General features: G+C 50.8%; 1 protein-coding gene across 2 annotated transcripts in view; it reads right to left on the bottom strand.

The window, feature by feature from the left end:
* The window catches only part of St14 (ST14 transmembrane serine protease matriptase), a 37934-nt gene extending 22932 nt beyond the window's left edge, over positions 1–15002 (bottom strand). The window contains exon 1 of one of the 2 annotated variants that reach the window (XM_075966450.1): positions 14709–15002. In XM_075966450.1, the coding sequence (XP_075822565.1) occupies positions 14709–14789 (81 nt within the window). In that variant the 5' untranslated portion in view covers positions 14790–15002. Of the gene's footprint in view, positions 1–14699 lie in introns of both variants that reach the window. The other variant, XM_075966449.1, reaches the window with a different exon arrangement.
* Between the last annotated feature and the right edge of the window lie 289 nt (positions 15003–15291).

The raw sequence follows: 15291 nt of genomic DNA, 5'->3' as shown, positions 1-15291 counted from the left end.
GCAAGGACGTGCTGAGCTGAGGAACCACCACCAAACTGCCTCATGAAGTGGTTGTGCCATTTCACGTTCCCATCGCAATGCATAAAAATCCTAGATGTTCATGCCCAACCTAGTGTTAGGTACGGTCAACGCGCTGGTTACTGTCAGCCAGCTATGAACTAGAGCCACCTGGAAAGGTGGATTGATTGCTGGTTGCTGTGAGTGGGTTCAGCCCACCGTGGGTGGTGCAAATCCCTGGGTAGGTCTTGGGTTACGTGTGGAAGCAATCTGAGTTAGCCACGAGGAGAAATAGGCAGTTTCTTCCAAGGAAAGCCTTGGCTCTTGTTTGAATCATTGTCCCAACTTCCTTCACTGACAGGCTGTGACCGGGACTATAAGCCAACTAAACCCTTTCCTCCCCCAAGTTGCTTTGGGTCATGGTATTTATCACAGCAATGGAAAGCAAACTAGGGCAGTCAGTCTACTGAATTTTCATAGATGCATGTGGTGTCTCACTGAGCCTCTAAATGGCTTGTCTCTGATGGGTTAAAACGCGCTCCACTGTCCTCGGCCGGCCTTCTTGGCTGAAGTGTTTTCTCTAATCTTTTGCCTACCCTTTTCATGACTACTTACACCCCTGTCATTGCAGAACCACATAGCACTTGGAGGCCGATCCATGGTTTAATTTCTGCCTCCCTGCATGATCACCTTCCAGAATTTAGAGAGCAAATAAGAGTTCTTGGGTTCTACTCAACCCAGATACAACTGTTTAATCAATAACTTGCCTGTCCCTTTACATAACCACAGCTTCCTGGCTCCATTTTCAGGCATCAGAGAGGTTGTCTTACCTAATTCCCTCATTTTATTGACGAGGAAACTGAGGCTGAATGAGAGGGAGTGGCCAGTCCAAGGTCTCAAAGATTAAGTTGGCAACGGGGTGACTCGGGGACAAGAGCCAAGCTCTGCCGACTGGAAGCAGGATGTCAGGCACGTGTGTGCTTGGCCCCAGAGTCCAGTGGGAGAGTAAGTGGGAAGGATGAAGGCAGCAGAGAGCCCTCTGTGTACAACCTGGTGTAACTTAACCCATGGTCTCTATGCAGGCAGAGACAACAGGAGAGAAAGTACACCTGCGCCTGCCTCTGTTTTCTGCTCCTTAGAAGCAAACGTATCTGCAGGTGCACAAACAAAACTCAGGGTCCTGAAGCCAGGTGCTTGCTTACTACAAACAGAAGCCTCGTAGCTATGGTGGCCTCTTCCTGCCCACAACCTCCCGTTTGCTACTGGCCAGAGTAGCCAGAAACACCACATGGCCCCAGGGCACTGAGACAAAAGAGTGCAGGATAATTTCCCAGGAAACAGAATGAGTGGCTTGAAGTGTGTAAATCAGTACAGGCCCTGGGGCATGAAAGGGGAAAGCCCTGGGCTCAGGTGGCAAGGATGACATCAGAGTATCCATTCTCACTCAGCTTCCTGGAGTGAGAAGCCCTACAGTCCAGAAACCCAGAAGGGAAGAGCACAGCAACCAGAAGCCCTGGAGGAAATAAAGTTTTCTTTCTTTCTTTCTTTGGTGTGTGTGTGTGTGTGTGTCCATGCAGGTGCATATACAAGTGACTGCACGTGTGTGTTCAAACGCATCAACGCCAGAAGACGCAAGGTGTCTTTCTCAGACTCTCCAAGACAAAATCACGGAGCTCGCCTCTTACCCTGCGTTGGCCGCCAAGCTCTGGTGATCCGCCCATCTCCTTCCCACGAGGATGTAAACTCAGGCACTTTTGCCAAACGCCCCACCTCTCTGGAAATCACATTTTCTGTCATTCTAAGCACACTGGTCCTCAAGACCAGAGCTCATCAAAACAAACAGCAAACAAAACTGTATTTATAAAAGCAAAAAAAAGGTGCATTTTATTTCCTGATATATTCCATCATGTAGGAAACCAACCATGGCTGAACGCCAAATGCTGAACTAACAAAACTTCTCGAATCAACTAAAGGATCCTCTCATTGACAGGCTCCCTCTGCTGGTCACCGGCCCATACAGACGCATCCCCAGGGCACAGTCTCTCTGAGGTCCATAGTACGCCTGGCTCTGCGACCAACAAATCAAAGCAAGAATTTGCCATTGTTAGCTCAGAGACCAAAAAGGATGGCCCTATCAGGTAATTTAAATAATGCAAACTTGGTCCAGAAAGAATCTTTAACAATACCATAGAAGAAATGGGAACTGGTCAGGCTAAACGTGGCCAACCAAGCTGACCATGGTCCTGCAACAGAGATGTGGCCTCTAAACCCAGACTTCCCCCAGAGTCAAATAGCAACCAGCCAGGACTGCCCTCATTTGCATGTCAGGTGGTGATTGGTGGGATTGAGGACGGCTCCAAAAGGGAAGCCACCAACCACTGCAGCCCGGGCCAAGGCAGGTGGTTCTTCTGCTACTGTCCTTATCCGTGGCTTCCTTGCAGTAAACTTAGCATTTTCTATTCTGGTCTGATCTGGGTGAATTCTTTCGCTGCCTGTCCATTCCTTATCACACTAGACAAGATCCAAAGAGATTCCATCCAAATCCTAGCAGGAAAAAAATAAACCTTCACTCCGGGCTCATACCTTAGAAGTTGGGTGTGACCTGCTGGGAAGACAGGGGTAATCATGGAAGCCTGAAGAGGTTACTCAGACTCTCTCAGGGAGGGTGAAGGGCAGTCCCATGATAAACGCGAACCTGCGCCTGTCTGCTGCTCGAGATCAAGGTCAAGGGGCAGAGGTGACGTCATCTTCTGGGGACATGGGTGTGTGGCTCAAACCCGAGACCAAGACAAGGGTGGCTGGACACATTAGCCACTGCCTGTCGCTGATGTGTGGCAGTGACTCAGTGTATCGACGCAGCAGGTGGGATGGAGCTCAGTTCCGTGATGTCACCACCACCGGGCCATGAGAACGGTAAAAAATCTCCCTATGGCTCTTCAAACAAGTAATAAAAGTGCCATGGCCATGGCTGAGCACCGGCGGCGCCACCGCGGCAAGAAGACAGTCTAGAGCATTTTGAAGACATCTGCCTGCTCAAGAATGACCCACCCCGCATAACCTTGCCAGTCAGTTCCCCAGAAATGCCACAGAGCCAGAGGCCACCTCAGACAGAGAATGAGCTCTGGAGGGGAGCCGGGTGTTTGTGTCTGGGCAGGAGGAGCTGAAAGAGGGGCGGAGTCAGAGAAAGGCCAGAGGCCAAGAGGATGATTACAGATCTCATTTTATGGCACTCCACTTCATTGCTGCAGAAATAGGGTGTAGCTTTACAAACCGAAGGCAAGGCCACCTTCAATCTCAGCAGGCGCCATTTTCGCAGCAGCTCAAATGATCACTTACATTGTTTTTAGCAAGGGTGTTCTTAGTTAAGTTGCTACATTGTTTTGTTTGTTTGTTTTTAACACTTAATGGCATAGCAGGGAAAACATTAACTTTCATATGGACTGGAAAACCAGAAATCTACGGGACATTCTGGTTTTTGCAGGGGCCTGAACCAAACCCACAACATACCCCCCCCCCCCCCCCGGGCTTTCCTGCCAGGGGCCCTGCTGAGAAGGACTTTCTCCCGGGAACCAGCAGACACAGAGAAAGATGGATTCCATCATCTGAGGCTTCACCCAATAAACCACTACCACAGTGCAGAACCGGGCACAAACTTCAATCCAAAGAGGACCTTGGGCACACAGGAGAATGGAAGAAAAAGCACACACCAGAAACCCAGCCATCAGCCAAAAAGCCGAGAGGCGCTTTTAGTCCCTGCTGAGCTCACAAGCCAACCCTCCCTAGACTAGTAAGAACAAACAGCACTCATTTGGGCGTCTGGATCCCTATGCCCATCCCCCTCCAGCCCTCCCCCCCCTTTCTCTCTCTCTCTCTCTCTCTCTCTCTCTCTCTCTCTCTCACACACACACACACACACACACACACACACACACACACACACCATCCCCTGCCTCTCTCCTAGTCTCTAGATCCTGCAGACCCTGGTGTCTTGGGCAGCAGGGGCAGGGCCTGGGATCTGGAAAGGTCTAAACAAGTGCTTGGGTCACTTTCTGGCAGCTGACTCTTGAGAAACTCCACCTACCCTTTCCAGTTTCCAGGCGGTCAGGCTCACCCACTTCTCATCACTAGGGAAGAGGTAGCCCGGTTTACCAGCTCCAGCCAGTTTATTTTAAGCCACCGGGATGCAAGGAACCTGTGGTGTGGGTTGACTTTACTTCCTGCCGTGAGGACCCTCCCATAATAGTTAAGGCGTCCTCCTCAAATTCCCCTGGGCTGTCGGAAACACACAATTGCCATTCACCGAGCCAGCCTCAGGCCAAGACACATGCAGGGTGGGGTAGGGGGTGGGGGCTCCTCAAATCCCGTCCCCACTTTCCCACACTCTGACCCTGTCACTGGCCTCAACTGTCCCATCAGACATGAATTCTGGGAAATGAGTGGATGAAGAATTTCCGTCTGTCTGTAAACTACAGTCCATCAGAACAGAACACCAACAGAATAAACCGAAAGTCTCCATACCTGATTTGATCATGAAGGAAAGTCCCCAGGACCTACCTGACTTCCACAACACACAGAAAAGAGACTCTTTGCCAGGGAACTGCAGGCTCCTTCTGTGGCTGTTCTATGCCTCCCCGCTAAACTGAGGCCCAGGGTTGCTGCCAGCACAGCCTGGGGACAGAAGCCACACATCCCAGCCACAGGACACCTTCCTTCCCAGAAGAGAGGGAACACACTGTATGAAGAGAGCTACCTGACATAAATCTCTTTCCTTTTTTTGTGAGGTGAAGTGGGTGTGACCTACATGGCGATTCTGGGCTGAGCCCCCTAAGTCCGTGGGGCAAATGCTTTTCATCGGGCCTCAGTCTCCCTCTCTTAAAACTGGGTTAATGACCCCTTAGAGAACATAATTAGCTGATTCCTGCTAATGACAGGGCCTCCCTGCTGTGCCTCTTTGATTTTTACTTCCCCACCCACCATGAATCCACCTATCCTGAGCAGACTTGACAAGCCCAGGACAGACCAAGCTCAGGTGTGGCATGGGGCATGCCATGGAGGCCAGCCCAACTGCACCTGCAGCTGCGTGAGCCACAGAACCAGAGAGGCCTCTTCTCCTTCATGTCCTCCATCCTCCGTTCCACCCAGACGTATCACTTGACTCTGATTTGGAGGAGCTGGGATGAAGCGGCGGATAGGGATTGAGACCTGGCCCAACCACCTCACCATCCTCTCTGCCCAGAGTCACCAAGTACAACAACACACACACACACACACACACACACACACACACACACACACACACACAGTCACTAAACTAAACAGAAATGGAGGTGTGCCGAGCATCTCCTAACTTCTCATTCATTTTCTTGACTTTCCACTGAGTCTACATTCCAATTTCACAGACTAGTATATTTTTTAATATTGTAATTTTTGTTGCAATAATTCAGATTTTCACAAAATTGTGAGGAAACAATGAGATGCTTACCTGAGCCTCCCCCTCCCCCTACAGCCATGGTAGCGCTTGGGAAAGTCTTACTAGTGCGACACTGATACAACCCACAGATCTTCCCCAGATTTCCTGTCTGACTTGTACAGTGTGTCCCTCCGTGTGCCCTACCTCGGGGGCGGGTTCCCATGTCCACTATGGACAGGCCTGTGCGCCACTCCAATGCCACGGTCCCTCCTGTTGTCTCTTGTTGGGGGGTGGGGTGGGGTTGAGACAAGACTCCCCACACAGTCCTGGCTGTCCTGGCACTCATTACGTAGGGCTGGCCCAGACTCACAGAGATCTGCCTGTCTCTGCCTCCTGAGTGCGTGCGAGCCTTAAAGGTGTGTGCTGCCAAACCCAGCCCATCGTCGTCTTTTTGAACCACACCTGCCTTCTTCCTGCCCACCGTCCTTCAGTCTCTCCTCCACTAATCTGTTTAAGCTTCAATAATGGATCATTTTAAAAATGGTATCTAAATACACAACATGTAGGATTCAGGGAAAACTGGCTTTGTCCCCCTCTGTTTTTCCACTGCACCAAGTTCAGTGGTAGAGGTATCGCTTCTACCAATAGATGAGTGACATTCTTTTCTCTGATTGAGGAATAACCCACGAAATGTAGGTACCACACTGCTTTGTGCTCGGGAGGCCCTCGGATCTGCAAACAAAACCCGCAAACCTCCACAAATTGGTGAGATTCTGAAACACCTGCTCTGCGGCTCCCAGGCCCGTAATTAAACTGAAGATCTAAGGATAGGTTGGCGTGAAAGGACTCAACATGCAAACAGGGAAACCCTTCCCGCTGAGTCCATAATTACAAGCCAGGATCTCGGGAGGTGGTAGCAGTAAGCTGGGGGGGGGGGGAAGCTTTGGAGCTCCAGCCTTCCCATGGGACAGACTCGAGGCCACATCCCACACGCAAGCGCGCAGAGCAGCGCAGAGCAGTTTGCTTCTGCAGGAAATCTCATTCTCACAGGACGCCAACAGCACAAGTCTTTCCTCTCTCCGGTGTGCTCAGCTTCGGGAAGACCTATCAGCACTCTGCATGTTCTCTCTCTGCTTTCTCTAGCTAACCATGCTCGATTCCTCCAATCAGGCAAACCGAACATTTCCCAGACCTCTGGCCATCTGCCTTCACCTCATCATTAGTCCTATTCCTGTGAACATGACCTAAATTCAACAAGAGATCTGACCCAGTGGGTTCCACGGGGCTGCCGGTGGGCAGGGACAGCCGTCATCCTTCCTGCTACACCTCCATCAATCATCCAAGGACACATTCAAGGGGCTCACCCAAGCCATCAAAGGAAAGGAAGGGGTGAGAAAGGCTTGAGGGACAGGCCAAAATGTCCTTTCAAAGAACAGGTAATTAATTAACAAAGGAAAAGGAAGAGACAGAAAGAGAATTCATATTCGTCTGAAAAAGTCACCATCCCTAGCCACAGAAGACTAGTTCCAGGTTCCACTGTATGCCAAACTTTGTGGGCCTTCAGGTGCAGGCCCTTCCATAAAACCAAGTACTGTTTGCACAGAACCTTGACACATCCTTCCGTACACTTCAAACCACCTCTAAGTGTTAACTGACGGCATGCTGTGTGTTTCAGAGAAAAAAAAAGCAAGAAAAGCCTACACGCCTGTGTGTTTTTCTCCAAACATTTTCATCCAGCAGTTGGTTAGCTCTGCAGAACAGATCTGGAGGGTCATAGCAAATTCCTGCCCCCTCTATGACCATCAGATGTCTCCCGAGAACTCTCTGGGACTTTCAGTATGATGTGGGAGGTAAGGAGAGGGACTACATTTTAGCTCCATAGTTCTAGCACGGATTAAGATATTTAATAAGGCTGGGTGGTGCTGGCGCATGCCTTTAATCCCAGCACTCAGAGGCAGAGGATCCAACACTCTCGCACATGCAAGCAAAACACCAATGCACATAAAATTTTTTGTTGTTGTTGTTTTGTTTTTCAAGACAGGGTTTCTTAGTGTAGTCCTGGCTGTCCTGGAACTAGCTCTTGTAGACCAGGCTGGCCTTGAACTCACAAAGATCTGCCTGCCTCTGCCTCCCTGAGTGCTGGGATTAAAGGTGTGTGCCTCCACCACCCAGCAATACCCCAATTCTTATATGAAGAGATGACTTATTAGAAAACGAGCTTTCTGTTATTGTCATGAAATACCTTAATCAACTGATAAAGAGAAAGATTCAACTTGATTGACAGCTGTTGTGGAACATCACGGCAAGAGCATACAGCAAAGCAAAATACTCAGCTAGTGGTAGGAAGCTACCAGTGTCCCATGCTTCCCTCAGAGGGATGCCCCGATGACCCAAAGACTTCCTGACCACTTACAAGGATTAAAACCTTAGGGAGCAAGGGGCTGGAAAGATGACTCTGTGGTAAAGAGTGCTTGCACTCCTACCAAGGACCCAAGTTCAGGTCCAGTGTCCACACCAAGTGGTTCCAGGGGCTCTGATGCCCTCTTCTGCCTCTGAGGAACCTGCACATGTGTATTTATACATACAGTGATGCACACACATAAGCAAAAGTGAAAATAATTCATAATTTTTTAAATTAATACCTTGAGAAACAAATCCCAGAAAAATTCACTTTCTAATCTGAATCTTTCTATCCTGCTTGACTTCAAACCCCTCCCCTAACTTTTGTAAACACAAACAAACAAACCTCGGGAGAGCACTTGGGGGGCAGAGACAAGCTGGTCTCCGTGAGTTCAAGGCCAGCCTGAGCTGCACAGTGGGTGAGGTCAAGGACAACCAAAGCTAAATAGTAGCCACCGTGAAAAAACCAGAGAGAGAGAAAACATGTGTAAACAACGGCAAATTGCTACAACACTTCCCCTTCATTTAAAAATTCTGGCTATCAGGTCTGGAGAGATGGCTCGGTGGTTAAGAGCACTGCCTGTTCTTCCAAAGGACCTGGGTTCAATTCCCAGCACCCACATGGCAGCTTACAAACTTCCTGGAACGCTACCTGCAAGGAATCTGACACCCTCACACAGACATACATGCACACAAAACACCAATATACCTCAAGTAAAAATAAATAAATCATTTAAAAAGAAACTCTGGCAACCTGGATTGACTATATTTTCTTTGAACATATAATTCCGTGGCTTTTTAATAACATTTTAATTTTTTATTTTACTTATTAGTGTGTGTGAATGTGTGTGTGAGTGTGTGTGTGTGTGTGTGTACGCGCGCGCACGCACGCCCTGGTGCAGGCGGGGCAGTCAGAGTACAACTTTGGAAGTCGGTTCTTTCCCTCCACTTTACTCTGGCAGGATCTTTCTTGTTTTCTGCTAGGCACTGTACTGCAGGCTAGCTGGCCCTCCAGTTTTTCAGAATTTCTTCTACCTCCACCTCCATATCACGGGAGGAACACTAGGATTACAGATACAAGCCACCATATGTAGCTCTTGTGAGTTTCAAGAATAAAATTATCGTCACCAGGCTTGTTTGGCAAACGCTTTTACCTGCTGAGCCATCTTGCTGGCCCTTAAAGATATTCTTTAATAGCTCTAACTAAGTATGGTCTGAGAGGAAAGCAAAAGCAAAAACCCTTTCTTTAGACTTGGAACAGCCGCATGACAAACGCCAAGCCTGGCCTCTCGCTGTCAGTTCACCTCAAAACTCTGCAAGTACTGGGGCGGAGCAGGCTCCTCACCCTGCACCACGGAGGGAGGTGATTTCTGGTTCCGCCTGAGAGAGTGGTGTCGCGTGGGTAGCTAGCTTTTCCTCCAGACCCAGATGGACACGTTTCCGTTTCTGCAATCCATCTAGAGGCTAGCAGCTCCTTCTGACTCAACATGAAACCATCAGTGTCACTGGCCTTTCCCTCCCAGTTTAGCATCATGTGCAGAGGCCAAGAGGTGAATGCCCGGTCTGAAGGTCCCATCTGAGTTGTTACTAAAGAGGAAAAGTCACAGTGCCCAGCAGGAAATGAGGGGCAGCCCGAAGGTCACCAACCAGAAGGACCCTCTTTAGCACAGATGCTCAGTCATTTGCAAACTTACCCCACCATGAGACTTCCCGGTCCCTAGCCCTCCATGGTGCCCGGAGGACAGGATCACTACTGTGTCTTTGCCAGACTAATGGCTTGTGCACAACAAACAAGGTAAGTTCATGAACCGAGTGAGGAATGGAACAAGACAAAAGAAATGGGGACTGATCTGGTTCGCCAGCGTGGGTTGGGTGAACTGTTTTTCCATTTAAAGTTGCGCCACGGGTTTTAACTATGCACATAATAAATGAAGGTGCATTTTGTTGAAAGCCACGTTGAAGTCACATCGGCTATGTGCCTAGTCTCCCAGCTAACTCAGTCCATCAAAAGAAAGACCAGACAGGTTTGGAGAGAGATGACTTGGGCGCGCTGGTGCCGGCGCCTGGTGATCACCACTTCTTTTTTTAATGTGCTCACAACGCCCTAATGATGTGTTCTGGGATTTGCTGAGCAGATGCGTCAATCACCCCTGTCTTTGGAACACAATTTTATAATAGCATTGTGGTTAAGCCCATGGGCTTTGAAGTCACACAGATCAAGGTCTGAAATCTTGCTCTACCTCCCACTGCCTTTGGGAAGTTTACACAAGGCCTTTGAGCCTCTGAGTTTTCGGCTGTAAAAACTACGCTTTTAGTTTCTCCCCATCAACGCTGTGGCGAGTGAGACAACGGACTTATTTAGGCAAGGGGAGAGGGGTTCCATCCACCTTTCCTCCATTGACATCCATGATAGCCAATCTACCTCAGCATCACCCGCAGGGGCCACAGACAGAGAGATCTGAGTGTCTAACCACTTAGACAACAGGCAAAAAATTTCAGAGAAAACCTGACGTATCACTAAGCTCGGCCAGAAAGGGCAGAACAGGAAGACAAGTACCTCAGAGGAACTTTTAGTAATGACCTGCTTCTAGAAAAGTTGTTGACAAGGACCAGAAGGCTGCCCAGAGGCAGGACAGTTGGCCCACGTGCACAAAGCCCTGGGCTTAATCTTTAGAACCGCAAACAACCACTGACAAATAGAAATGGCTGATAAATAATTAAATAAAAACTGTATCTGTGGGGAACAGATAAACATTTGTTTATCTCTAGTTTAATGACTATTTTTATTGTGTTTTATACTGTAAGTAATTTAGAGATGACCTGAAGTACGTGGGCATGTGTTAGGATTGTATGGGAATAGTCAAACTCCACAAAGCAGACTACCGCACACAACAGTATATACCACACAGCCCCAGTATGCGGCAGGCTACACACACCAGACCACCTAAAGACCAAGTCCTCGGAACGTCTCCCTACAGTGAATCCAACCATGGCTGTACAATGCCATCATACCGAAGGTACTTGAGTACTTTAGATTCTGGGATCCGCGAGGGTACTGGAAACAATCTCTGGGACACAAAGGGACATTGTGACCTCTGAGAGGACAGTGTGGGCTCCCAAGTACTAGCAGCAACAGCTAGTGCTGTAGCTGATCCAGTCCTGTGGTCACCATAGAGAGCCAGATAACATCTTTAAGACCTGGACTCTCTGGAGACTCTGTCCCGTTCTCCCTCCCATCTCAAGAACACCTGCACTTCAGGAGAGAGGAGCCAGCAGCCTGGGGAAGAACAATAGAGAACAAACAGATACCAGGGGAACTCCAGGGCCGCAGGGCTCTGAGGCCGCTGTCCACAGAGACCAGGTTGAGGAAGGGAGTTAGACTGCTTCTCCTTCCACAGTCTGTGATGACACCTTAGCCACAGAGGGCCCTCAGCAAACCCTCTGGGAACGGGAGACCCAGTCCACAAAAGCAATGCTCAGAGTACAGAGGTCCCCTCCGTTTCAGCTTTCCAGACGCCTAAATGAAATGGCAATCTCAGATGTTCCTAGGAGCCGGGGTAGGGGTGAAGCGTGGGTCCCCCGATACCCACTGGAGAAAAAAGCCTTCCTCTCCACTGCCAGCACCCATTCCTTTTCCCACCCACACAGACTCCCAGGGCTCACTGCCCCCTCTATTCTCTCCCTCACCCAGCACCCAGTACTTAGGAGAACAAAGAAAGATCTCTATAGGTGTGTTTTGCTTGGTGGGAGCGGAAAAGGATCTGAGGGAAACAGTGAGCAGGCCACTCATGTTCTTGTCAAAAAAGGATCTTTCTTCATAGAAGCTGGAGACGGTGTGTGTGTGTGTGTGTGTGTGTGTGTGTGTGTGTGTGTGTGTAAGTAGCTGAAAGAGCTCAGAGAGATGGCCGGCATGGCAGAGAGCTGGGGGTGTTGCTCCCCAGCTCACCCTCTGTGATGCAGTGCTCACTGTTCAGCCAGGCCTCTCAGCACTTACATAAAGTCAGGATCCCATTTAAAGTGTAGCCTCTCCTGATTTGCATCTCCCCCCAAATAAATCAGCTCCTAGTGGTCTCGGGGCCTTTAAACTCAAAACCCCCTACTGCTTGATCTGAAACCACTGCAGATTGACCAAGGTTTCCCATGCAAACAAAGTACTCCTTTGAATCTTAGCAACAAAGCTGGGCCATACATGCCATCCCATTTAATAGCCAGGAAAACCGAGGTTAACTGGGATTGGATAACATCTCAGATCGCCTGGCTAGGTAGCAGCAGCTCTGGGTTTTGGTCCCATGTTGTCCCCTCTATAACCACATCACAGATCCTGCAGCCTAGTACAGCTGCACTGGCCATTCCACACTTCCAGCTTGGGCTAAACAGACGCCTTTCTTTCCTTTTATTTTCTTTCTCTTTCTTTTTCTTTCTTTCTTTTTTTTTTCCAAGACAGGGTTTCTCTGTGTAACAATCCTGGATGTCCTGGAATTCACTATGTAGGCCAGGCTGGCCTCGAACCTGGAGAGCTACCTGCCTCTGCCTCCTGAGTGCTGGCATTTCATGTGCCAACACCACCCAGGAACAGATGCCCCTCCAAATGCCCACTCTGTGCTCGTCCATACTACCCACAGTGGCCCTGAAGGCAGGGACTGGGACTTGGATCGGTCTCAACACCTGGCACGTGAGTGGTCACTGGGTACTTAGTAAACACCTGTTATGCAAATGAGTGACTGAATGAATGGGTGAATGTTTGACCAATTAAAAGGTGACTGTAAATATTCAGGGTTGGAAGACCTAGCTCCCAGACACCTGATCTTGACCCACAGCATCTAAGTTCCCAACCTGTCTCTCTACAGTTATGGAACACCGAATCTCACCTTCGGAAATCATTACGGATCATATACGCATTAGGTCAGGAACTTCACAGCCACCAGCAAACATTCAACACGGACTTAACCATTCACTGAGATCAGCTTCTCAGTTCTCACTAGTGGCCGTATCAACTGGCATCTGCACACCTGCTCACACCTGGGCAGGGCACACACAGTCCCAAGATATGTGCAACGGGGAAAACAACCCCGTGGAATAACCCTTTTCCTCCATTGGAGTCACGAGGGCAGACCGGGGACCAGAACAATAAGTCTTAGGAAGGAGGCAGTCAAGACACAAGGAACCCAAAAGCCACGACAGTGTTTGTCCTGGGACCCAACATGACCTGAGCCAGGCTCTGTGACAGAAGTTACCGGAGAGGCAGCAGCCATACAGACTGATCAGAAAACATGCCCAGGCGGATCTACAGACCCCAACTGTAAACCGGCACTGCTGGGTGATGCCAGAGAAGGCGCAACAAAGCCTAGGGTGGGAGACATACTGAAGACTTCCTGGTATGAAAGTACGCTGTGGCGACTCTCTTGTGGACACACTGCCTCGTGACAAATCTGTGCTTTTCTGTTCACATGTCCCACAAGACAGCAAGTTCCTTAAAGTCGCATCTCTCTGAGAGCCCCCTGGGGCAGTGAATGCCTGGCCCGGCACCGTTGGGAAAAAAAAAAAAGACAAAGAAAACCACTGAACGAGAAAGAAACCGGCAGAGATGATGTAGGAGTGAATAGATGAATGAGGACCTAGGGGGAAGGAAGATGAGGTGGAGTTGCTGATGGAGAGTAATCTAGCAGGAGCCCAGGGACCAGGGAGGTAAGCCCCACCCGGACTCCAGTTGGGGAGGAACTTTGCGCACCCCCAACCCCCGTGGGATGTGGTGTAGCCCAGAGAGGAGACTGAGTTCAGTCCCCAGAGGACCCACTTTCATTATTAGCAACAGTCTTTGAAAGGGAAGTCAGGAAGGGCAAACTTGGAAGAGGAGAAAACAGTCCAGAAATGAAACAGCACACAGCAGGAAGCAGGAGCCCGAAGCAGGCAGTTACTAAGGATTCCCAAACGCTCAACTACCGAAAGGAAGAGAAGGAGGCAGCAGGTGGGAAAGGCTGGAAAGCATCTCACAGCAAGGCTGAAGCACAGGCTACAGGGACTCCGGCCACAGGGAGTGAAAAGTGGAGACAGTAGACACCCCACCCCACCCCACCCCCGCCCCAGATCTCGTCTTCTTCAAGTCAGTACGGAAAGAGTGCACGAAAAAGTGTCAGAAGGGGAAACCGGGCTCCAGCAAACTGCCTCGCTCAGAGCAACAAGCCTCTGGCCGCTAGTCCCACCGGAGCACTGCCCCCACCCCCACCTCGTGTGTCCTTCAGTAAAGTGACTGAAGCCCTCCCTCTCTCTGTACAGTAAAGGACAATGCTTTGGAGGTCTTTCAAAAGACTTCTCCGGGCTTCTGCTTCCTGCTTCTGTATCTTCCAAAATCTAGTTAAAGGCTCCGTCACCACTGCCCAGACAGCCACCTTCTCAAGGGCCAACAAGCCCTCATCTCCACGCTGTGAGATTACCCCCACATAAGGGCCAAAACACCTTCTGACCGGGAAGACCAAAACTCAGGCAGAAGCCAAGGACAGACAAGTCTCCAACCCCTGGATGTGTCCTTGACGTAGCCCAGATCGCCCGCTCAGGGCACCCAGAACGAATGGGACCACCACCGAGGTTCTCTTTCAAGCCAGCGAGAGGGCAGGAGGCAGGAGTAGATCCCCGACGCCTCCAGGCCCTGGGGCTTCCCGCTTCCTCGGTGGCCGGTGCGAGGCAGATCTGGGGCCGAGGTCCGGCCAGCCCCGCCCCGCAACCAGAGGCCAGGCACCCACCGAACAGGAAATTCCACCTGTGCGCCCGAGCCCGGGCCACCCACGGGTCGTAGAGCGGAGCTCAGGCGAAACCAAGAACCTCGCGCAGGTGCCGGTGCGCGAGAATCCGGACGGTGGACGCCCAGCCCAGGTTCCCCGCTCCCGGGTCCCCGGACCTCGTTCACCTCTCGCCGGGAGCTGTACTTAAGTCCCTCGCTGAAGTCCTTCGAGCCCCCTCCGGCCTTTCGGCCCCGATTGCTCCCCATCGTCTCGACGGCCCGATCGCCGGTCTCAGACGCGTGGTCCCTGCAGGCAGCCGACTACCATGGCCCGCGGGGCGTTGGGGACACGAGGGACGCGGAGTGCGAGGAGAGGTATGGGCCAAGTTCCGGGGCAGGCCCAGCGCGCCCGACCGGCGGCAGAGGCTCCCGTTCTCATCCTTCCTCCCCGCGCAGGTAGTTTCAGGGTGTGGCCTCCCCGGTTGCCCCGCCTCCAGCCTGCCAGCCCCGGCGCCCGCACACCTGTCACGACCGGTCCCGCCCTCCGCCATGCCCCCCCCCCCCCCCAGGAAGCTCCTCCCCTCCGGCCAGAACCCCCGAAAAGGAGCACCGCGAAGTGCTGGTGCTTTCTTTCACACAGGTGGCTCTTTCTCCTGGGGCGCAGCTCTTCCTCGCGGCCCTTTGATACTGACCAGCTCTCCACCATGCCCTTAAGCAACTTTAATCTCTCTCCCCTGGGCCTTTCCCTACAATCATCTTGACAGAGATG

Source organism: Microtus pennsylvanicus, chromosome 3 (genome assembly GCF_037038515.1).
Source record: "Microtus pennsylvanicus isolate mMicPen1 chromosome 3, mMicPen1.hap1, whole genome shotgun sequence".
Lineage (NCBI taxonomy): Eukaryota > Metazoa > Chordata > Mammalia > Rodentia > Cricetidae > Microtus > Microtus pennsylvanicus.
The sequence above is the reverse complement of the archived record's forward strand: the minus strand, read 5'-3'. Positions and strand labels throughout refer to the sequence as shown.